This window comes from Mirounga leonina, unplaced genomic scaffold (genome assembly GCF_011800145.1).
Source record: "Mirounga leonina isolate KUSES-001 unplaced genomic scaffold, KU_Mleo_1.0 Mir_151, whole genome shotgun sequence".
Lineage (NCBI taxonomy): Eukaryota > Metazoa > Chordata > Mammalia > Carnivora > Phocidae > Mirounga > Mirounga leonina.
Genome location: NW_023270377.1, coordinates 33,288,424 through 33,313,791, shown reverse-complemented (window position 1 = coordinate 33,313,791; position 25,368 = coordinate 33,288,424). Strand labels below are relative to the sequence as shown.

Sequence of the window (25,368 nt, the reverse complement as noted above, 5' to 3'; positions counted from 1 at the left end):
TTCGGGCAAGGGCGGTCTGGTGGGTTCCCCCTGGGGCTTTGGATCCTCAGTTTCCCAAGGACTACTAGAGTAGGTCCACTGAGGGAAAGTTCCAAGAAATTCCTGGAGAATCTGGGAAGAGTCCCAGGCCAGCAGAGTTCCCCATACGGGACACCAAGTATGGGGTGCTCCAGTTGGGTAGGGGCCAGCGGTGTGGGTGGTAAAAGAATTCACCCAAGGCAGAACAAAAGAGATAGAAGTTTATTGACTACACCACAAGGGAGTAGCAGGCAGGACACCAAAGGGGAGACTGTCTGCCGAAAACAGTTTCTAAATAGCTAAGAGCATCAACAGTAAATTGTGGAGTTTAGGAAAAAAATTGCTTCACATTTTCTCAGTCTTCCCAAATTAAAGATCTGCAATGACTTTTTGCGGGTGTTATTTTGCTAAGGAAACAATATGGCAATATAGACACTCCATCCCCTCTGTTTTGAAAAATATATCTCAGAAAATACAGTAAGATCTGTTTAATACTTATGACTACTGTTGGTTTGTTTTGTATTCGTTTGGCAAAGAGAGGTTGTTTTCTCTACCAAAACCAACATAATGGAAAGGAAAGACTCAATGCAGGATAATCTGTGAGAAGAAGTGGGACAAAAACACAGAAAGACAAATAAAAATTTAAGAAGATACTCATGTTTATTAACTGATTTACATTTGACAAAGCAAAGGTAGGTGCACAAAGAGCTGTTTGACAAAGTCAAGCCCTAGATATCCAACAACAGTATTTCCCTGGTGGCCCCAGAGGGCACTGAACCACCACCCCTCGGCAGCTGTGCTCTGCAATGCAGCCACCCGGGTGTAGACACTGCGGTGTTACACTTGGAGTACAGGCCTGTGGGCATCTGACATCAAACGAGTGGACCATTAAACACTTGAGAGCTCTCGTTCCAGATGTCTAAAGTCAATGTGAGTAACCAACAAGTACTAATTATGTACTAGAATGGTCAGAACAAAAGAACAGACTTTGAATACTGTATAAAATACACCTTTTCTAGAGAATAAGCTCTAGTCATGAGCTGTCTCTTTATTTCCTCCCTTTGCCAAAGTCTGTTCATTCATGTCAAGTCAAGGACATAAAGTATAAAATCTTTAAAAAAACTACTCTAACGATGGTCATTAAGTTCTCCCTAAGACCCAAGCCTAAGGCTATTTACATAAGATTTGGGATCATCATAATTCAGGAAAACTTTTCATTCTGAGCTCACAAAGGTATCCCTCCTATAGATAGTAGGATACTCAGAAATACCTGAGGTATAATCACTGAGAACCTTCCTGAAGGAGAAAAAAAAGATTAGAGTTTCCTATAGTGGCATAAAAGTACATACACAGTTGATACTGAAAAACTAAAATGTGACAGGACTAAAGTATAACAGATACGCTAAAGAGAAACTTCCTACAAGGCTCCAGGTCTTCTTACTATACTTTGCACAGCTTTGTTATAATAGAGATTCTCAGGCTGTACCAAAAATGATTTTAGGTGGAATCTTAAAAACAGCAAACCCCAATTTCAAACAGATTCATTTCTAGAGACAAGCATGTGCCAATATACAATCATCATGTTTCCGGCAGAACAGTAACATCAGTCCAATTTTCAAAAACTTAAGTTTGGGTCTCTTTTAATTAGATGTGTTTATTTGGCTGTGAATATGCATGCCCTCACCCTGCCTCCAGAATGATCATTTTAGCATCAGTTATAAAAAAAAGTATGCTAATTATACAGAATACTCCAAAATCTAGCTTAGTTTTACAGCTATTTATATAAGATACACAAATCTGATAATTTAACACTTTGTACTACTCTCTGGCCCTACATTTTCCTACTTCCTGATGTTTCTTGGACACTGGCAACAGGAAAACTACTTTCTTAGAGAATAAATAAAAAGCTTTAAGAATTGGCTAAAATAAGCACCCCAGAGTCACTTTAGGAAGTAGAAACTCAAATACTATTTTTTTAAAAAAGCGAATTGGAATATTCCGGAAATTTAAACATCTTTAAACAAGGAATTCTTCTGGTTAGTGCCTACCACATTCAGGGACACTTACATTCACTTATGGACCCGCTGGAATCCTTTCTGAACATGTTATGACCTCAGCATGACTGACAGAAGGGGAGAGGACACTTTCACTTTTTGTTTTTAAGAAATTTAGAAAAGTTTTATTAAGCTTCTAAAAAGCATGGTAAACTCACACATTCTTACTACTGCATGCAGGTTGGTTCTTCTACCCTTTTGAGCACATAGCTTCTTCAGGTAGGAGAGGCACCTCAAGAGGGGAAAGGAAGGACCCTCTTCAGGCATGAGAATAGGTGCATCAATGGGAACCAAAGGAGCAAAACTCTCATCAAGAATTCTTCAGAAAACTGCCTTTCAGTTAAGTCAGAAGAAATGAGCAAAACATTTGCAAATTAAGCTCCAAAAAGATCAATCAATATGCCTTCCATTTTCAAAAACAAAATAATTAGCCCCCTCCCTCATTTCTTCTCCATCATGCCTTTCATATAATGGTATTTTTTTCTGAACTGTACTGTGTAGAGAAAGCCATGTCATCTGATGAACAGACCTTGATCAGCAACACTCAGAGAAACAGATCTGTTTCTTCCCAATTCACAGCCTTGCGTCACACTGCTGAATGCTGAAACCTAATCCATGAGTAAACTTTGCCATTTCACAGAATTTGTAAAGAAAAAAAAAAAAAAAAAAGGAATCCCAGGAAAAAAAGCAAAAGCTTTGACTTTCCCATTAAAAATGTTCATTCTCGAATTCTACAGATATCAAGAAAAAGACAGATGTGTTTTAATTTTACATTTAAAAAAACCACAATCTCAAAGCAAGTACCTGGGTTTTACTTTAGCTTATAATAATTTAATATGCCTGAGAACTTTTGTGCAAATACATCTCCTCTTCACTGAAAAATATGCATAGCACTTTGGAAAAAGTTTAGTTGCAAGTAACTTTCCTTACAAAAAACATACAGACATAAATACATAACATTCCCTAATTCCTATTGATTGCACTTCTGGTTTAACCCCTTCCAGCCTCCAAGGAAATTTGAAAGACATGTAATTGTGTTCACATGCCTTGGCCACTGTCCTTATCTAAAGGAAATATTCTGAAAACAAGTTTCCTTGGTTCCAACTTACCCATATTTTCCTTCTTAAGTAAATCCTTCCTACCCCCCAATTCATATTGGTTTTTTGGAGGTATTGTATAAAGATACAAATTTAAAAATGAACTTTTATTAATCACAAATACAAAAGGAATGTGGGTGGTGTTTGGGCTCCCAGTGGCTCAACGGCTTGAAAACAGAAAGCAAAAGGGAGTTTCCACTACTCTGATTTTATGAAAAAGATAAAATTCCTTGCTTGCTATTGCTGTGTACATACCACTGGATGGATATGTAATTTAAGCGGACCGAAACAGGGTAAAACATAAAAGCCTCAGTAACAGATGGGGCTTAGCCCGGCAACCCTGCAGTTCAGCTTTTCATAGGCAATGATCAAAGCTGCTCCCTTTCTCTTCCCATCTCCTAAGCTGGGTTCTTGCTGCTTTTGCTTACTAGAAGTAAATGTGCTAGCAAGTTCAGTATAACTGGTCTATTTTGATATTACTGAATTTATTGTCCAGTCACTTTTTATTCTCAAGATAGGAACATCCAACTGAAGTATATTAAACTTTTCTTCCTTTTCTGCTCCAAACACTCATGACCCATTCATTTATACTTTCAATTTATTAGACCTCATTCATTAGGGCCTCGTCCCAATTCTGTTTCCATTGTTCCATTTTCCCCTTTCCACATTCACAACCCATCTGCAACATTCCTTGTCTCTCAGTCAGACCAGACTACATGTATCAGTGCAAATCTATCCTTCATGTGCTAATTTGTTTAAGAGGTCAGTTAACTGCTGAACTTCAGTCTTCCTTCAGGATATCCATTTTCGGTGAAGTTGTGCAAACTGGGGTGCCCAAGCTACCCATCATGACTGGAAGACTCTGATTCCTCCTCAATCCACTCAATAAATTGCTACCTGAATTTAAATAAACAGCAGAGTCTGGTCTTTGAAGACCAATTTCTGCCTCTTGGCTTCTTCCATTTTCCTGTGCATCAGGGGTCTTGATCACTCTGGCTATCCCCAGTCTCTTCAGCCTGTCCACTAAGTTCATCTTCAACTGGCCAACATCAGGAGGGTTCCGGGTAGGTCTCAAACCATACATCTCCTGGAGGAATGTTTCAGCTGGTCGGGAGGCCAAAAAATTTTCGGAGAGATGAACTCGAGGCTCAAAGGGCAAAGGAGAAGGGCAAGGTGAGTGAGATGGTGAATTTGGTGGTGTAGAAGGAATAGCCAGGGCTTTAGGGATAGGCTGGAGGAGGGGGCTCTCTGAAACTGGGCTGTGATACACTTTAGCAGAAATGCCCCGCTCTTGCAGAAGTTTGGCCAAGCTCATGGTGCTACTGAAGGTTATAGTGGAATCTCGTCGGTTGGTAACAGATTCGCCAATGCTGAGTCTATAGGACATAGCAGGAGAATTCACCGCTGTGTTTGATGAACTGTTACCACTACTTCCACAGGATAACGAAGGGAACCCAGAGCTTTGGGGGGAAAAAAAAAAGAAAGAAAGAAAGAGCAGGAGAGAGTGTTTAAAAATAAAAAGTAATTTCCAAGTCAGCATTTACATTAGTTATCCGTAGTAAATATAGAACAACTGGCTATACATCAGTAACTGTACTCTTTGGAAAGATTTGAGCAATAAGAATTTTGATGTTACTTCAGTGACTGGTTAATTATTTGTAATTTATAACTAAGTCACTAACTCATTGAAACATACTTCTTCTCAAAGGATATGAGAAAGTTTACTCTCAGATAATTTTATTCTTAAATTATAACTCAAAATATGTGTCTTTGGGAATATGAATAAGTTTTATGACAGAAATCAAAGAAAATAAAATATTACAGAAAGTAACCAGAAATTTTTATTTTTATATATTCATTCCATAAAGTGAAATACACCAGAAACAATAATCCATGAGTAAATAATTCTCCAACTTTTTTAGACCATACAATCTTTTATATTAAACCTAAGATGTTCTTCTAAGGAGAAATTGTTTTCTTTTTAATCTTTCAATTTTATATTACTAAAAACTCATAAAAGTTGAAATTGTTAAAATTTCTATTTTCAAAAATGTTAATTCCAAACAATAGTAGTATAAGGATACCCATGAAACAAATTTTTCTTAACCTTGACTTCAAACATGTGTTTCTGGGAAGATAAAAATAATTAAAAGGGGCGCCTAAGTGGCTCAGTTGTTAAGCGTCTGCCTTCAGCTCAGGTCATGATCTCAGGGTCCTGGGATCGAGCCCCGCATCGGGTTCCCTGCTCAGCGGAAAGCCTGCTTCTTCCTCTCCCACTCTCCCTACTTATGTTCCCTCTCTCGCTGTCTCTCTATGTCAAATAAATAAAATCTTTAAAAAAAAATAATTAAAAGCTTTGACAACTATTATTCTATGTTTTGTTAGAAACAAACAAACAAACAAAAAAACGCTAAGAAATCATGTACTTAGGGAAATGGTGATAGAGCAGAGAAGGGATATCCTTAGCCAATTTCCCTCCCTTGAGCAAATGTTACCAGTATTTAATAGATAAACTTTCACTTTAACACAAAATACTCAGTATATCAAGATAACAAAATTTTTAATGATTATGAACAAAGTTATTATTAGAACTAATAATTCAATAATAAATAAACTTTCTAAAGCACCAACTGGTATGAAAAAAACAAACAAGTTTGACTCTGTGGTTAAACAAATCCAACTAAGAACCTCTAATTTGATGTAGTCTATAGACTATACTCCCAGTTTCCCACCTCCCTGTTCCTACTTTACTGTAGAACTGACTGTCCTTTCCCAAACTGTATACTTCATATGGTATCAACTTGTATTGAGAGTCCTCTCAAGGACCAATTTTATAAAACTTATTGTCTTGTTGACATAAGAACAATGTGGAAAAATTGCAGCTATGCCTGTTCATTACAGACTTTACTAAGATCTTTATTGGGTGAAACCCAATGCTTCCCTAAATAAATGATTTGCTCTTACACATACGTTGTGAATCATAATCTTATTTCCTTCCACACTGGCAGCTAGAAAGTTAAGACTCAAATACATGGTTCACAGTAGCAAGTATATAAGACTTTATGTTATAATTTGTATACTAGTTTTATTCTTCTATCCATTTTATATCCTTACTCTTCCTTCCTCTACGCTTCATTTTTCTTCACTACTCCTAGTTAACATTATCGCAATGTTGTACGTACCTTTGAAAACCACCTTAGATTCTTTTGGGAATCGGTAGGACAGAAATAGCAGCAATATGGCTTAATAAGATCCCTCAACTAGGTGTTAGAATATGCATGTTGTAGCCTGTATAGTAAATAATTTGGCTTTGCCCAGAGGGTTCTGGCCTTTGCCCTCAGCTTCTGGGAGGTAATCTATGCCGTGTCTGATACATGTGTCTTTGTTTGGGATGAAGGCTGGCCATACTAGATCATGGGGTGAGCTGGCCACACCCAATAGTTTTAGGGTGGGAGTTAGCCATGCCAGAGAGAACAACCATGTGATTTAGGGTGGGGGCTTTAGGTCAGTGGACCTGGAGGTGAGCTCAACTATGTGGGCAATCGATCAATCAATTAATCATGACTATGCACTGAAACCTCAATAAAAAATCTGGATACTGAGGCTTGCATGAGCTTTCCTAGTTGGTAACACTCTGCATGTACTGTCACACATTGATGTTAGGAAAGCAATGAATCCTAAGGACAAGGAAAACTTTTCACATGGAACTCTCCCAGACTTTGACCTATGTTTCTTTCTTTGACTAATTTTAACCTGTATCCATTCCCTGTAATAAACAGCAACCATGAGCCTAATGGCTTTCAGTGAGTTCTGTGAATCTTTCTAGCAAATTATCACACCAGAGAGTGGTTTTGGGAACATCCTGAACTTGCAGAACTTGCAAGTGGGACACCTGGGTGGTTCTGCTGGTTAAGCACCTGCTTTTGGCTCTGGTCATGATCTCAGGGTCCTGGGATCGAGCCCCGCATTGGGCTCCTTGCTCAGCGGGGAGCCTGCTGCTCCCCCTGCCTGTGCATTCTCTCTTTCTCTCTGACAAATAAATAAATAAAATCTTAAAAAAAAAACCACAAAAAAACAAGTGAGGACAGTCTTGTATTGAGGACTGATCCCTCAAATCTTGCAGTTAGCTTACTCTGGGTATAGTTGCAGCTGGGTCATTTGCTACCTCTCTGCCTTTGGACCAGTTACCTAAACTGTCTATGCCTCAGTTTTTCACTTACACAATACATACTCACTTGCCCTGCCAACTTCAAAGAGTTATAATGATCAAAGGAGAAGATACAATGTGAAAATATCCTAAAGACAAATGATCACAGAACATTAATTAAAATTCTGGGAGTTAAAATGAAAGTAATTTTAAAAATAAATTCATGAAAACATAGTTAAGGAAATAAGTTTTAGGCCTCACATTGCCCAGACCCCTTACCTGGGGGTAACCTGAGTGATATCAGAAGGATGCAATATCCTACAGGTGGTGAAGGTGAATGTCGAGTTTGTGCATGACAGACACTTGCCTGGGTTTGAGGTTGCAACTGAAGTAGAGATTTTAATGGAATCAAACAAAATTGAAAGATTAGGTTAATAATGCAAAACATTCATCACTATTTATTAATTAAGCATTAGTAAAGGGCCTTTTGTACAAAAATCACCAAATTTGGAAATGAAATATACATAAATATTGTGTTAGTATGAACTGGCTGGTATATAGCTGAATCCTTCAATACTTTAAAACTGTAATCCAAAAGGATTAAAAATAGGTTAGAAATAAGAGAAAAACATATTCTGAAAATCTCCCCTCCCCCCTGGCCTGCCCCCAACAAGATCTAGTCATTCAGTCTTTCTAGCCAAACTATCTACTTCAACAGTTCTCAAAGTGTGGTTTGCAGACCTTGTGGGAATCCACAGGTCACAGGTCAAAACTACATTCATAGCAATGCTAAGATGTTATTTGCCTTTCTGACTGGGTTGGCGTTTGCACTATCGGAGCAAAAGCAATGCTGAGCAAAACTGCTGACTCCTTAGCACAAATCAAGGCAACGGCACCCAGCTATACAAGCTATGCTAATATTCTTCACTGCTGCCCACCGGCAATAGTAAAAAAAAAAGCCAGATTCCTGACCACAAAAAAAACCCCACAAAAAAACAAGTGAGGACAGTCTTGTTAATTTTAGCCTGTTTCAAGATTGAATATTTGTGGGAAATTTAAAACGTGCCTTATGGGGTTTTGTTTTGTTTTGTTTTTGGTCTTTCACATTCAGGATCACAAACTTTGCACCACTGGCAGCAGCTTAATATTATAATGTGTGACTACCTTAATATTCTGTGTGACTAAGTGGGAAGTGGGCACTAAGCACTCCGCTGCATACCAAGATACAATGGTTATCTAAAGGAAAAGCATATGGGCAGTTGAGTTGAAATTTTTTCAAGGAAAACCATTTTTTACTTGAAAGAACAACTAACTTCATTTATTCAGACTTGGCTATCTGGCAGAAATTTTCTTGGAAATGAAGGTAGTGAGCCTATTTCTTCAACAAAAACAGCTTACAGGATTGCTGTCAGTGACAAAATTTTACCTTCAAGTGAAAATGAGAGTTTTGGAGAACTCATATCCACCTTTGCGAGCTTTAAAGCTTCCTAATACTAAAAAGATTTATCTGATGAGATACATGGTGATATTAATGTAATTTTAATATATTATATAATGAAATATGTTAACATTTGGAAGATCTGCATAACTCAGTGAACCAATATTTTCCAAATGACCAGTGCATGATGGGTAAAAGATGCATTCAAAGTGTAGGAAAGATCAACAGATTTTGTAACTAAGTATGAAAAGTTCACTGATAGGTTTTTGGATTCCATATTGCTTTTATAAAGCTTAAAGAAACTACCACTCACCAAGTTTTGGTGTAATATCAAAGAATTATCCACAAATACCTGAAGAGGCTATTAAAATACTCTCTCCTTTTACAACTATACCTCTGTGTACGCCTGCATTTTCTTCATACTCTTTAAACAAAGCAACATACTATAACAGACCGAATGTAGAAGCTGTATGAAAATCCAGCCATCTTCTTTTAAGCCATAAATTAGAGACTTGTAAAATTGTAAAACAAAACTATTCTTCTCACTACTTAAAGAAAATAGCTATTTTTCATAAAACATATTATTTGTGTTAACATGTAATTATTATTTTTAAATGAGTTAATAAATATTTTGATTATTTCTCAGTTTTGATTTCTAATATGGTAAATATCAATAGATACAACCCACAAAGACAAGCTGTCTGGAATTCTCAATGATTTTTAAGGGTATAAAGAAATCCTGAGCCCAAAAGGCTTATGAACCACTGACTGAATTGATCTTTCTCTTACACAGGCTGGCTAAGAGGTGGGAAGAATGAGAAAAGCCACTGTCATTATAGATCTTTCTTTTCTTCAAGACTGAGTGCATTCGAGTTAGATTTAAGTGGAGGTGGTCAAGTGGCCATCCTGTAAGTCAGAATGCAGAATTACTGGACCACACCCCACCAAGCACTGTGCTTACCTGTAACTGGACCACTAGCTGAAGTAATGGCTGGAAGGAAGATTCCTGTTACTGGCTTGGATACTGAAGGTTTCTGTTCCACTTGAAAAGTGATACCTTCCTCTTCATCCTCTTCCAAATCTGAGAGGTGATAGATGGCATCATTGGGCAACTGGGTAAAGCCTTTAGTGATGACACCTGGTCGTGGGTCAAGAATGGTTCCTAAATTTGGTTGAGCAAGCTGCTGCCAGTGGTGCAAAGTTTGTGATCCTGAATGTGAAAGACCAAAAACAGAACAAAACAAAACCCCATAAGGCACGTTTTAAATTTCCCACAAATATTCAATCTTGAAACAGAGGCTAAAATTATATGTGTAAAAAAGTAAGGATAATAATAAAACTACTTATTTAGTCTTAATATTTTGGTAAAATTTATATAAAGTTCTCTGGAAGACTGACAAGATGCTAAAGGTATGAGCAATAATCTTTCTGTTTCAAAGTAAAGTTTAAAAAGACATTTAAAACAGCAGTGAAAAAGCCAAGACAACACCCTTAGTGGGAACTAGGATGCTGAGGCAGTGAGGAGAAGGAAGACATGCACCGTGGAGGTGGGGCTGTATTTCCCCAGGTGACAAAAATCAAAACTTCCTTACTTACGAACTTCGAAGTGAAAAGCCAGGCTTCTAGATTGAAAGACACCTGAATTTCAGTGTTTTGTTTTGTTTTTTTGTGTTCTTCCCCACCCTGCTCATGACTCTCCATTCCCCAGGCTCTCCAGGGAGAGTACAAAAGTGAAGGAGATGCTAAAAGGAGGATATATCCCCGTGGTTCCGGCCTAAGAACCCTGGTGAATGACCATCCAAGCGCCTGCTCCTGCAATGTCTAATTATGTCACTATAGACATTTCACCCTAGAGTGGGCAACTCTGACAAATAACTGCACTGATCATTAATGAATGAAACTAACTTATAGCATCCCTGAGTTTGAAGGGTCCTTATAGATGACCTACTCAAAATTTTGTCTAATGCAGATTCCTTTATGATAATAATAGAATCATTTGAAGGTAATCAATATTCCCTAAAACAAATTTATTTTGAATTCAAGTTCTATCCTCAGAGGGAACAGAAACTGAAAGGAAATTATCAAAACAGGAAAAAAAACCAAAAACAAAAACCACCAACCCAGACACACATATCTCTAAGTAAATGACACTTCCTGGGTAAAGGACTCTTTTTTGAAAAGGAAGGTAGAGATGACGTATTACATCTATATTATTTTTATTTATTTATCATATCCCATTTATTTTACCATAAAAACTGCTGTCAATGGTATATCTTAGCTAAGGACAAGAAAGGATGTTCTTCCTCCCTCACATTTATATGAAAAAAATTCTGATGGCTGATGACTTGGAGAAAGCAGATCTCTTCATTCTTTTTCCACAAAGTAAGTACCATAATGGACTGTCCCACAAATGTGGTTTAGGGGTAATAAAGGTATCTCCTGCACATAGTCCTCTTATAATTACAATACAAAGTTCAATTCCAGGAAAGGAAAGGCTAATAAGCAACGTGGCTTAAGAATGGCCCTTATTTATTACCTTCAAGGGGCTTGACAATCTGTAACTTTTCAGGCATAAAACCTCGAAGGCAACTGGCACTGCTGAGGTCTGTGATCTCCGACTGGTCAGTGCAGAGAGAGGCAAGGCTCTCCGCGGGGGTGCCACAGCCACTAACCCCTTCTTTCTGGTCAGCCAGAACCTGGATCTTCCGCTCCCATTCTTCAGCAAAGAATTGCTTCTCACTTAAGTAGTTCTGTCGCCGCAGACTAAGGCGATGCAGTGCTGTAGCCAAATCACTATCTCCAGAGGGTCCTGGTTGACCCACCTTCTGAACGTTCCTGTGGGAAAATCACTCACTGACTAGATCTGTAAAGGTGATAAGCACAATCTAGACTTCTCTTTTCTACAATGGTGAATGTTCAAGAGACTGATCTTAAAATCATAGTGTTTTTTTCCTTAGATATTAAGAATACAGAAATAATAATAAACCAAAATCACTAATATATCATTTTTTACAGATCATTTCAAGCAACTTCAGACAAGCAAAAATATACTTATTTTATGTTTACTAACTTTTCTATTTCATTTAATTTTTATATTGAAGTATAATTAACATACAATGTTATATTAGTTTCAGGTATATAATATACTGATTTGACAATTGTAAATATTACTCAATGCTCACCATGATAAGTGTAGTCACTTAATTTATGAAACTACAGATATGACTATCTATAAAGTTAGTTTAGGTAGCCAGAAAACTAAACTTTATCATATTGCATTGAATCTAAATACCACTGATTACAAGAGGTGCTATTATTTTATTTTATGCACTACTCAGAGAGAAAAAAATGCTACCCATTAAACTATGATATGCCATTAATAATTTCAAAAATATTAAAATGTGAAAAAATTTGCTTTGGGCCATTGAATCCTCTTTGAATATTGTAGAACATTTAAAAAAACCCCAAGATTTGTAAATACTACATCCTCATAGTTCTGTGAACACATTTGTTCAGTTTTGAGTATTTTTGAAATTAGAGGTTTCTTACAATTGATATCAAAAGAAAGAGTAGCAAGCCAAGCTGTAGTTGCTCCTGGCTACTAGATGTGAATTCACAAAGATGTTTGTTGATCTTCTCCTAAGTTAATTGTGTACAATGACATAGTATTGACACATAAAGCTACTGTAGCTACAAACTGAAAGACAAAAGAAAACCCAGGGTGATGGATCTTTTTCTTTCTTGGTTTCTTCCTTTTTTTTGGCAACACAAATATTTTTATTTTTGAACCAAACAAATTGCATCCATGGACCAAACCTGTAGTTTACAGAAATGTGACCAATACCCTCCTACGAAGTGACCATGGGCAAGTTACAAAACGATTTAAGCCTCACTTCCCTCAACTATAAATTGAAAAGATATAGTACCTACCCTACAGGGTTGTTGTTGACAGGATTAATTAACTAAGACTTAAGCTCCTAGTCCACAATTAGCGTTCACTAATGGTAAGAATACTACCTCATCTACTACTGATAACAGCTAATGCTTACTGGGTATTTGGTATGTTCTAGGATAGATTTCTGCATTAGGAAAGATTTCTCTCAGATGCCAAACATCTACCTTTCAAAAGTCTTCTGCCGACTTTCCAGGGATTCTATTTAACTCTAGTTATATATATGTAATTCAGTAAGATGAATTAATGAAAACTAGAAAAAAATCTAAGTTTAAACAAATAGGAAGTTAAGAGCAAGCTACTTTTCCTCCATAGGTATTCAAGCTTATCATTTATCCTAAAGGCACCAAAACAGTTGAGATTATGAGCATGGGTTATAAGAAAGTGTCATCTAATGCTATGCACAATGACTGAACAGAGTCAAACAAATCTGACTTAGAACATGAAGATTTAGACTCAAACTTTGCCATACTAAAGAAGAAAGTAGTAAAGAATTTTATAGTTCAATGCAAGTTCCACTTTGAATATACTTAATTAAATGTAGCCTTCTCACTCTAAAAACTTTTATGAAGTCAATGATCTGTCTTACAAATAATGCTATAGGGCATTGTTACTGAATGAAAACTGACAGTTCCAGAACCTCCTTGGAATAGCACAGAACAATGCTGGAATATAGGTATGTGAATCTGGTATGTCAATGCCATAAAATTATAGAATCAGTGCCATGATCTATGTTTCTTACTCTGAAACCTCTTCTGAGTTGCTCTGCTGACTCAGGAGTGTTTTGTCCTCTGTTTGTTGTAAACCAGACTCAAAAGGTTTTGCTGTCATGATGACACTTGAACGGTTGGACCCTGGAATGGGTAGCAGAGCTGGGAATGGGTTGGAGCGGCCCCGCGTGTCATTGGCAACTTTAACAGTATCAAATACCCGTTTTTGTTGGGCTCTGTCAAAAGAGAAGCATTCATTATTGCCACTGCCTACACTGGAGTGCTTTAGAAGAGACATGTATATGCAATTCATTAAAAATAAAGCCACCTTGACTAGCCTCTAAACTTTAGGAGAAATTATTAGAAAATAAACTTCAGAACAAGAGAGTACTCTTACAAATGTGAGCACCATGAAAAAAACACTGAATACTAAGCAGATTTGCAACTGAATCTCAAAATACCTATCACTTAGGACTGTGGCTTCCTTTTAATTCCATCCTAATGCTTGGGTAATAACACATGTGATCTGTACTTACTTTTGCTTAAAGAGAGATGATTCCTCATCCAAACTCAACTTTTTACGCATGGTCCCCTCAATCTCAGCTGCCAGAGATTCCTAAGAAAAAGAGTTTGAGATTCCTATAATGATTATGTAAGAAGCCTGTTAGGAGAAATGAATTATCCTTAAATTAATTAACAGAGTCTCCAGAATCCAATACTTTTGGTGTTGGAATAAAACACAAGAAAATAGTCACAGGCCAAAACGCAAGGAAAAAAGAGACATTTTGGAAATATAACTTTTAACAAGAACCAACTTCTTTTTCATGATTTATTTTTACAGGAGAACAGTGGAAAAAACCAACATGATAAATAGAAAATATTACATATGGAGACACAAAAAACAAAAGGTCTGAAAGGCTATAAACCAAGATGCCAATAATGATTCTCTGGAGGTCAGGATTTGATGGTGTTTCACAATTTCTTTTTGTTTTGTTTAATTTCTAACTTTTCTATAATAAACATGTATAGCTTTTATAATGTAGAAAAATCATTAAAGGAAAAATAAGCAAGTTTCCCCTTGCCCTGGTCAGAGATGAGGATTCAACTAGCATGGCTGCCATGCTCAGTGAAGCTGAGCTGACAATGACTAGAACTGGAGATACTGGTGTGAACATACATACATAAATACATGTACGTATATACATATATAAATACATATATATGTATATATATGAGCACAAATATGGATGGAAACACAGATATTGATGTGTTTGAGTGGGTGTATGTATGAACGCACATATATTTCCTAGCTCTATCTGCTGAGAGGGCCTCGATGTAATGATGCTCTAGTGGCAATGGATATACAGGACTCAGATCTTGAATTCTAAGTATCATTCCTCATTAAAACTAACCAGACCTCCCTGGAGAAATGGCTGATTCCAGGACTGGGACAGGAAAAGGCAAAATGAGTTTTAAGGAGATCCCACTGGCCATATCTGGAACAATTTAAGTATCATAATCAAAAATAGTAATAATAGGGGCGCCTGGGTGGCTCAGTCGGTTAAGCGGCTGCCTTCGGCTCAGGTCATGATCTCAGGGTCCTGGGAGCGAGCCCCACATTGGGCTCCCTGCTCGGCGGAGAGCCTGCTTCTCCCTCTCCCTCTGTCTGCTGCTCTGCCTACTTGTGCTCTCTCTCTCTCTCTGTTAAATAAATAAAAATCTTAAAAAAAAAAAAAATTAAAAAAAAAATAGTAATAATAGATTATAATCCACTCACTAAAATAGGAGTCTAAGAGTCCATACGGACATAACTAAATGAACAAATGAATAAATAAATGAGGCAGAAATGGGGCACCTTGGTGGCTCAGTTGGTTGAGCACCTGACTCTTGATTTCGGCTCAGGTCATGATCTCAGGGTTGTGAGATCGAGCCCTGTGTTGGGCTCCATGCTGGGTGTGTAGTCTGCTTAAGATTCTATGCCTCCCCGACCCAATAAATGAATGAATGAATGAATGAACGAATGAATGACACAGAAAGGCTCTGACAAAAGAATGTCAATTAATAAATGTCAAAAAAATGATGGAATTAGAAAATCACCATTTGACAATCATCATAGTAATGACTGAGTCAGATATGAACCATCACTGCATGTTAAAACTAGTGGATAAATATTTGCTGAGAAAAACAGGGTAATTAAATAGTCTCAAAGTATAGTATTTTCCCACAAAGAGTAACTTTGACCACTTGGCTAAGGTAGCATCTACCAATTTTCATCATTGTAAAGTTAATTTGTAACATTAATTTGATTAACTATCAATTAGCACTGATTAACTTTAGAGTGGGAAAAGTTGGCAGATACTACGTTAACCTAGTGGTCAAAATTAATTAACATCATCAGTAATGAGATAAATAGACAATGTGAGCCTCCTATTACAGTGTACCAAGAAGAACATGGCATTGTTTCTGCCAAAAATACATTGCCTGAATTTAATCATGAGGAAATATCAGATAAACCCAAACTGAGGACACTCTACAAAGGTCATGAAAGGCAAGCAGAGATAGAAGAACTATTCCAGTTGAAACAAGCAAATACAACATATCTTTCAAAGGACATTGTTGAGATCACTGGCAAAATTTAAATGGGCTCTGTGGATGAGATGGTAGTATTGTATATCAATGACAATTTCCTGACTTTGATGGTTGTAGTGTGGTTACATAGGAGAGTGTCCTTATTTTTAGTAGATACACAGTTAATCGAGTGTATCTGAAACTTACTGTGAAATGGTCCAGAAAAAAAATAAGAGAACGATACGGCAAATGTAGTAAAATGTTAAAAACTGAGGAATCTAGATGAAGGATATATGAGAGTTTTTGTACTTTTGTTGCAATGTTAGTCTCAGTTTAAAATTATTTCAAAATAAAAAGTTAAAAAACAAAAATCCTGCTCCCATATTCTTCAAAAAAATCTATTATAATTTATAGTTTGTTTTTTAAAAAACTTCACAGTATTGCTTATAATTATTTATGAACTAGATTGTTAAAATAATTCTTTGAACCAATATTACAAATTTTGGCATAAACTCACAAGTTTTCATTAATTTAATACTATATATTGATGAATTAAACAAACATGAATCCTGCCCTCATGGCACTTACACTCTAACTGAAATTAAATATACCAAGAAACTCAAGATCTGTTGAAACGAAGTTTTAGATGTTCAAAATCCTATGTGAATAAGTAGCATGTAGCCTAGGGTAAGGATGACACAAATTTAAGTAGCTCTATGGTACACAGACCTAAACCTAATTTCCTTAGGGTTCATCTCATATATTACAATAAACCTGGAAGGTTGTCTGTTAGAAGAAAGGCTGTAATAAATAAGAGTATTAAGATAGATGTAAATATGTAAATCAATATATGAATTCCAGAAACAAGGACAAACCACATTATCTCTTCTCAAGATACTTTATACCACCAGAAACCATATCACTCTCAGAACAATCTAATCTTAAGCAAGTTTTCTTAAACAAGTAATATATTTCCCAGGAAAAACTCACCCCAGAAAAAGCTCCATATGACTGTGAGAAGTAAAGATGAGCAGCAGGGCCAGACCTACTTCGAAGTTCCTTTATTTCTTCTTGGGATTCATGTAACATTCCCAGACATTCCATATTCCTGTCTTGTAACTCATGCAGCTGAAAAAAAGGATGATAATTAGTGTACTTCATCACATTCTCAACATGACAATGGGGAAAATAAACCTCATTTGGATTAAGTATTAATTTTTTTTTTTAAAGATTTATTTATTTATTTGAGAGAGCGAGAATGAGAGAGAGAGTACATGAGAGGGGGTAGGGTTAGAGGGAGAAGCAGGCTCCTTGCTGAGCAGGGAGCCCGATGCGGGACTCGATCCAGGGACTCCAGGATCATGACCTGAGCCGAAGGCAGTCGCTTAACCAACTGAGCCACCCAGGCGCCCTGGATAAGTATTAATTTTATCCAGAGGGCTAGATAACTTTATGAATATAATTTCAATAGAAAAGCTCTAAAACAAACTAAGCAAGGAGAGTATATGTGTGTGTGTGTGTATATATTTCAAGTCACCAGAATTAGGGATGTTTTGGCTATCATAAACATGATTTCCTAAAAATATGAAATGTAGCTGAAATAACCATAACTGTTAATTCAATATTTAATGTTTCATATCCTTAAAATAAACTTATAGAGGGGGCCACCTGGGTGGCTCAGTCAGTTAAGCGTCTGCTTTTGACTCAGGTCAGGATCTGGGGGTCCTGGGATTAAGCCCCACGTTGGGCTCCCTGCTCAGCAGGGAGTCTGCTTCTCCCATTCCCCCTGCCCCTCCCCCTGCTCGTGCTCCCTCTCTCTCTCAAATAAATAAAATCTTAACAAAAAACTTATAGAGGAATAATAATAGCTATGGGTCAAGTTAGGTTTGGCATAATGTTAGATGTGCATATTTTTAAATGTCACTCTGAAGTCTGTAAATGACAAGATCAAGTCTACAAAGTACTATATATGTTGCCAGGGTCCTCAATCATCCCAAACAAGTAGTTTCTCCTCCCTTGTTTCAGAATCTTCTTTATAGTTAGGTACGCAAGCATGGTAAAAGAGTATATAATTTTCAGAGTACATTCTTTTTTTAAAGATTTTATTTTATTTATTTATTTGAGAGAGAGAGGGAGCACAAGCATTGGGGAGGGTCAGAGGCAGAGGGAGAAGCAGACTCCCCGCTGAGCAGGGAGCCTTATGTGGGGCTGGATCCCAGGACCCTGGAATCATGACCTGAGCCAAAGGCAGACGCTCAACCGACTGAACCACCCAGGCACCCTTTTCAGAGTACATTTTAACTTCAAAAATTTCTTCAAGTGCGGTATGTGGACTGGATCATGCAGATTCTAAACCCTTACTGTAGAACTACTCTATCGGAAACTTTTGGGGATGGTGCTTGGGAATTTCATTTATAACTCATTTTGCCAGGTGATTCTTAGTGTATGCTAGGGGACCACTAAATTATATCTAATACATAGAATTTTTATAGATAAAAAGTAAGAGATTTTTGGTGTTTCTCCTGACATATCTGCAAAAACACTTATTATAAGAAATTATTTTAAAAACTGTTGGGTTAAGGTAGACTGGTAAAAGGGTCACATATTCCTAAAGAATCTTACAAAAGACAAGGTTTTCTCTATTAATCAAGAAAGATGTTTTCATGTTATTAATTTTAGGGACAGAATCTTTAAATTGCTTTACTTCTTAGATCTCATAATTTAATCTTACTCTTTTGTTGTTATTTAAAATCTGGCAATCACCTTTAATCATTCTTAGTCATGAAAATGAAAGAAACTATTAATTCTCCCCCCCCCATATTACACAAGATAAAGGAAGATTTGATTACCTCCATTGTCAGCTGTCTTTGGGCATCTTTGGAAGCTTGTAGGTGAAGTCTCAGTTCCTCCTTCTCAATTACATGCTAACAACATATTAAAAGAGAAAAATGAGCCTTCCCATATAAAATATGGGCTACTCTCCCTTTTTTAAAGACATCTTAAGAGTGTCTCTCAGGGGTAAGGTCCAGAGGCCTATAAAAAGCTAACCTTTCAAAAGCCAAATAAGAGCAATAAAATGCGCAGAATACAAAATCTTAATTAAGGTGTTCAGAGGTCAATGAGCATGAGTCACTAATCCACATCACAGTTTTCTAAGGAAAATCTAACCCCACTTGAAAGACAGAAATAGTAACTTGAAAGAAGTTATTCATATATTTCGTGACAGAAGGGCTATACCAGCCGTCAGACTAAAGCACTGTAAAGGGGTAGGGAGCATGTTTACTTTGCTTAATGTATCTAGCATCTAGCAGAGTGCATGTACTAGGCCAGGGCTTAACAAACATCTGTTGAATGAATGAATGAACCTACTTCTTTAACTTTGTGCTGAAGATCTACAATTTGAGACAAGAGAGAGGAGATCTCTTCTTGGTACCGAATCAGTTCATCACTCTTCCCAGATAATTCTTCAGTCATTCTGGACATCTGAGCATTTGTTTCACCTGGGAAACAAAAGAGAAATTTAAAAATTAATATAAATGTAGGGTAGGGGTTGGCAAACTATGTCCTGTGGGCTAAATCCTATTTTGTAACAAGCACTGGACTATATCACAAATAGATTTGTAACATAAATTTAAAAAATAAACCCAGATAATTGAGTAGAAGAAAATAAAAGTTCTTCTGAAATAAGCTAATGCTGAGAATTGAATAGGAGGCAATGAAACGAAAAGAGGTGACTCGTAAAGGCAAGCAAGCTAAAAGTTTTGCCTCAATCTTTTTCTTTATGAAGGACAAGAAGGCTGGAAAGAGATAGGTGAATTATGTATGCTTCCAAGTACCAAGACATCATTTCATTTATGTCTTTGAGAACTCTTCAGGGACATCAATAATTTCCCACAAGCAACGAAAATTAAACTTAACAAATCTAACAAAGGAACATTTCCAAATGAAACAGTCACAATCTGTTAAAGCTATGAGATGCTTTTGTACAAGAGAGACTTTCCAGGATCCCTAGCAAACTGAGCAAGGCCTCAGAAGCAATCCCTAGAGCCTAGCATTCTTACATGCACATAAAATAGAACCTTTAGAATTCCACGGAGAAAGGAAATCTTGCATATAAAAACTCTGACATCAAACACAAGTGGCAAAACTATTTCTCAGTGTTATATAAAACTATTTTAAAATTCACAGAAGGTCTATAATATTTCAAAGGATGGCAATAAGGAGGCAGGAGGCTGGGATCTAAGCTCTTGGGCAAGTCATTTCCTCTTTCGTTTTTTAAGGCATAAGAGGTGCATGATGGAGTTCTGATGGAGAAGATTCAATTGACATTCTTTCTGGTTCTCTTAACATTGTTATTCTAAGCTATCACATTCTGAGGCCCACAGCCCAGATGAACTGGCATGATGTTTCATATCTTCTCTTTCAACATAAAAGGTTATATATTTATAGAGAAATTAGGTATCTTTCTCTAGTAAAGCCTTTTTCTAGCTGATTTATTTTAAAAAATATTTTTAATTAACAATATCATACCAAAATACGTCCTGTTATAGACACATAGTTGGCACTTAATAAATACTCATTGAATGTAAAGTTTTATGCCATTATTTAAGCCCTGGCTCTGCCACTTATCAGTTTTCCAACTTTGGCAAATCATATTCTCTATATTGTCTACAGGACTATTTCCTTATTGACAAAACGAAAGCTTCAGTTCCTTTCACTCTAACATGCTATAACTGAAAGAAGTCTAGGTCTTTCTTTAATGATGATGGCAATTTGAAATAAAGATATTTATTAAAAGTACATATGATGTTTTGTCTAGAGTTGTGGGCTCAATGTGATATTCCAAGATTTTCAGTAACTATTTAAAATTTTTTTTTTTTTTTAAAGATTTTATTTATTTATTTGACAGAGACAGAGACAGCAAGAGCAGGAACACAAGCAGGGGCAGTGGGAGAGGGAGAAGCAGGCTTCCCACTGAGCGGGGAGCCCGATGCGGGACTCGATCCCAGAACTCTGGGATCATGACCTGAGCCGAAGGCAGACGTTTAATGACTGAGCCACTCAGGCACCCTTAAAATTGTTTCTTGTGGAGCGCCTGGGTGGCTCAGTCATTGGGCATCTGCCTTCGGCTCGGGTCATGATCCCAGAGTCCTCGGATCGAGCCCCACATTGGGCTTCCTGCTCCGCGGGAAGTCTGCTTCTCCCTCTGCCTGCCTCTTCCCCTTGCTTGTGTTTCCTATCTTGCTGTCTCTCTCTCTGTCAAATAAATAAATAAAATCTTTAAAATAAATAAATAAAATTGTTTCTTGAGATGCCTCTACTGAAACCATTGATTTAATTTCTGAGTTGGTGATAGACCACCAAAGAATTGCCCAAGAACTATAAAATAAAATGTGTTAATACATACGAAGTTCTTTAACACAGTCATTGACAAGCTGTTGTTCCTTCTCTTCATAGGTAATAGTTTCTGTCTTTATGTGACAAGCCTTTGAGAAAAAAAAAAGTTTAGTTTTACTGATTTTTTTTTTCTTTCTAGGAATTGGAATATCTTCCAATGACTTTACAGTATTAACTTAAAAAACCTTTGATTCTCGGGCGCCTGGGTGGCTCAGTTGGTTAAGCGACTGCCTTCGGCTCACGTCATGATCCTGGAGTCCCGGGATCGAGTCCCGCATCGGGCTCCCTGCTCGGCAGGGAGTCTGCTTCTCCCTCTGACCCTCCCCCCTCTCATGTGCTCTCTCTCATTCTCTCTCTCTCAAATAAATAAATAAAATCTTTAAAAAACAAACAAACAAACAAACAAAAAACAAACAAAAAAACCTTTGATTCTCATTTGAAGGTGAAAGTTCACCAGTTGAAAAGGAAAAATAAAATCCAAAAAGCTTTATCTAAAATAAAGATATGGGACAGGATATGACAAACATCTCCCCCTCATTCCTCTCTGGGCCTTTGCACAAGCCTACTCATCCCCTTGGTGCCTCCCCTCCCACATACTTTTCTGCCTCGCTAATCCCTAGCCTCAGGTAAAATGTCACTTACTTAAGTAGGACTTTGATCCCCCGCCCCCCACCCCCCATTATACAAGTTCAGGAAACCCTGTTATTCTCCCACATAGTTCTTATCACAGTTGTAATTATTTAGTTGTTTGTGTAAACTCCCTAAGATATATATTCCATGCTGTGGTTTTCTCTATTTCATCTATCAGCTTGCTATTATCTACTTGTCAATGAATGGGATCTAAGTGACAATGAAAGGCAAATACACATGCCTTGGCTGTCACCCCCTAATTGGAATGTCAATAGCAAATCCTTACTTATGTCCTATTTTACCTCAATGCTACATGGACCTGAATCTATGACCTTTAAGGTAAAGGAAAGTGGGAATTAGTGGGAAAGTGGGAATGTACCTTGGATCGAAGAGCCATATTCTCCTCTTCCAGTTCCTTGAGTTTTTCTTGCAGCATGTCCAACTGCAGCAAACCTTGAGATAAGCTAAAGGACTCATTGAACCGGAGAGGTGTAGAACAACTGGAGTCAGTTTCACTCTCTTCAGAAGCAATAGAGACAATTCGAAGTAATTCATCTTTCTTGGACAGCTCATGCTGCAGTTGATTAACCTGCACATCAAAGGGCTTGATTTATAAGATGGTCTTTCTTTTGCATTATTTCCATGTAATACTGTTTTTAATTCATGGAGCAATTGTTTCTTACCATAAAATAAAATCATAAAATCAGTTGATAGATTTTACTGACTAAAGTTTTAAGAAGAGAATAACAAACTTCAGATACTTCCTAAGATATAATGTTAGAGCGTTAACTCAACCAATATAGCTTTTTCTGTACTAGGTGAAAAGCCAATTCTTATATTCTATATAATAGGAATGTAGGAAGAAAATTTAACATAAGATAATGATACATTCACACTTAAAAACAAAACAAAACTGAAGAACCTTCAAAGTGTCAGAATAGACCCCTCCTTCAAAGTCTCATCCTAAATAAAGGCTTATACTTTTAAGCTTTTAAGTATAACTCTGCATGACTTCCTAACTTTGGTTTTAGAAAATAAATATTTCCAACGCAAAGGTTCAAATGTTATTAAACATAATGTATTTATAAAATATAAATGAAACCAGATAATAACAAATTACAGGAAGTTTTAAATGCAACCATTCAAGTTAATAATAAATCAGTTCTCACTAAAAAAATATTTATTGCATGAAATAAATTTCTTTACCTTTTCCTTCTGTTTGGGTTTTTGAATAAAGATACCTCATTTGGGTATCTATAATTTAGGGTTATTTTTTCAAAATAAATTTAAGATAAGATCACACAGAAAGTCTACATAAAGGGATGAAGAAAAAGCGTTAGAATCTAAGCAGGGTGCCTTATGTTTGGTAGATCCTGAACATAGGCTTTTATACCGACTAAGGTGGAGTCCCATGAGCACTCTGTACAATAACATTTCATTTCTCTACTGGTTAGTTCAATGGCTGCCAACAAAGTCAACATGTGCTGGTGTTATTTACCTACCTATTGTTAACACTTCAGGGGCACCCAGAAAAATTTCTTCATTGCCCAAGAAGTAATTATTTCATGCTACAAATACTTGATCAAAGACTTACTTGATCAAAGGCTTGTCCCAGTTGCTCCTCCAGGGCTTCATTCTGCTCAGACAAGACATGGTTCCGTTTTAAGAGAGCTTGTCCAATTCGAGCAGCTAGCTCCAGATCACGATCTCTCTGTTAAAATACCAAACACATCTTTTGAGAACAAACAAAATTAAATGGTAGTTTAGAAATTCTTCAGTTTCCCTAAATTCAAAAGCAATGTCCTAGAAAGCATCAAGATTCATTTTAATATTCAGATATCACAAATAAACACAGGGCCTGACACACGGTGGTGTTTAATATATGTTGGTCAAATGGATGGCCACCATAGTTATAAAGGGGGTATTTCTTTTCAAGTGAGATTTTTTGATCACCCTATTAATTGAATCAAACAACCCAACCTTTAAACTTATGATTTGGGGGAATTAAAAAATCAACAGGGTCTTTAAAAAACGAAGACAGGGCCTGGCACACAGTGAAAGCCCAACAAATATTTGTTGCATGCATTTGCCTATTATGCATGGTAATGATACAGTAAGTGTGTTGAAAACAGTTCCAATTAAGGCAAAGTTTCTATCTATGTATTCAGAGCCAGAGGCTTAAAGGAAAGCATAATCAAGAGCCCTACTGTCAATTGCTGCAAAAATGATAATGTGAGATAAAAGAGGAGGTAGAAGACTAGAAGTTTTGAGGCTACAGGTTCTGCTAAAGCATAAAGGAGTCTAAAGAAGTCAGTGGTAATGATGCAGGGAGGCCTATAGAAAAGCCAAGCAAAGCAAGAGTTACTCCTACGTAGATGGTGATACTTAGCAAGCATGTAGGAATCCCACCTATGTGGTGGTGGTGAGGATTGTATTCTGTAGGATGAAAACTGTCAATATACATCTAGCTGCCTTATATACAAGCATGGATTCCACTTATATTAATCACTGTAAATAAAATTAAGCTTCTATCCTTACATATGAAAACAGGTAGATGAATTATCTCCAAATTTTCAAGGCCCACTCTCCTCATTTTCAATATAGGCTAAGTGGCATACACAACATCATTCTAAGGAGCTGTGGGGAGAGGGGAGAAGGGTACTTCAAAGAGAAAGACAGTTTCTATAACATCAACTGAAGTTGACGTATAAGGAGACACCTCTAAGAATGACAACTGGAAGAGATACACTGCACATATTAAAAATGTCATGGACAAACTGAGCTGAAATAATAGTCCAAACCGAAAGTAAAGAAAGGAAGATGCTGCAAACCGCTGGTATTGATTTGCAATGGAGCTGCTTCTTGAATGGGTAAGTCTGCTCCAGGGTAACAGCAAGGATTTATTAAACAAAACAAAACAACACTTTCCTTTTTTTAACATAGCTTTTCTAGGATAGGGAAGCTAGCACCATTATAACAACAACAAAAATTAAACCCTCTGCAACTTCCTAACAATAAACTTCAGGAGCCATTCTATTTTGGAATGCCAGTTGGTATGCCGGTCCACTTATAACAACCTTATACAAAATAACCCAGAACAAAGACATTACTGTTTTTCATTTGATCTGCAAACTTGATAGATTTTAAATGACTGTCAAGTTTTAGTCCTGGAGAAAGAAAAGATATATTCTTACCTCTGCCAGGAGGTGTGTAACCATGTCGATATCATTGTAAGTTTTGGTCATCTGCTCCACCCTGTCTGTGCCTAGAACTAAGACAGTTAAAAACAACTGTTTATAGTATTTAAAGTTTTAAATATTCATAAGAGTTGAAAGATAACAACAACAAACTCAGGCT

General features: G+C 36.9%; 1 protein-coding gene across 2 annotated transcripts in view; it reads right to left on the bottom strand.

Moving 5' to 3' along the window:
- Positions 1-659: 659 nt before the first annotated feature.
- The window catches only part of TRAK2 (trafficking kinesin protein 2), a 67,013-nt gene continuing 42,304 nt past the window's right edge, over positions 660-25,368 (bottom strand). For both annotated transcript variants that reach the window (XM_035007383.1, XM_035007384.1), the window contains 13 exons: positions 25,206-25,282; positions 23,606-23,722; positions 22,391-22,600; positions 21,392-21,470; positions 19,354-19,484; positions 18,834-18,908; positions 16,975-17,112; positions 13,953-14,032; positions 13,449-13,652; positions 11,291-11,589; positions 9,716-9,964; positions 7,596-7,701; positions 660-4,629 (listed from right to left, as the gene is read on the bottom strand). In XM_035007383.1, coding sequence (XP_034863274.1) covers positions 3,951-4,629; positions 7,596-7,701; positions 9,716-9,964; positions 11,291-11,589; positions 13,449-13,652; positions 13,953-14,032; positions 16,975-17,112; positions 18,834-18,908; positions 19,354-19,484; positions 21,392-21,470; positions 22,391-22,600; positions 23,606-23,722; positions 25,206-25,282 — 2,444 coding nt within the window. In that variant the 3' untranslated portion in view covers positions 660-3,950. The remainder of the gene's footprint in view (positions 4,630-7,595; positions 7,702-9,715; positions 9,965-11,290; positions 11,590-13,448; positions 13,653-13,952; positions 14,033-16,974; positions 17,113-18,833; positions 18,909-19,353; positions 19,485-21,391; positions 21,471-22,390; positions 22,601-23,605; positions 23,723-25,205; positions 25,283-25,368) is intronic.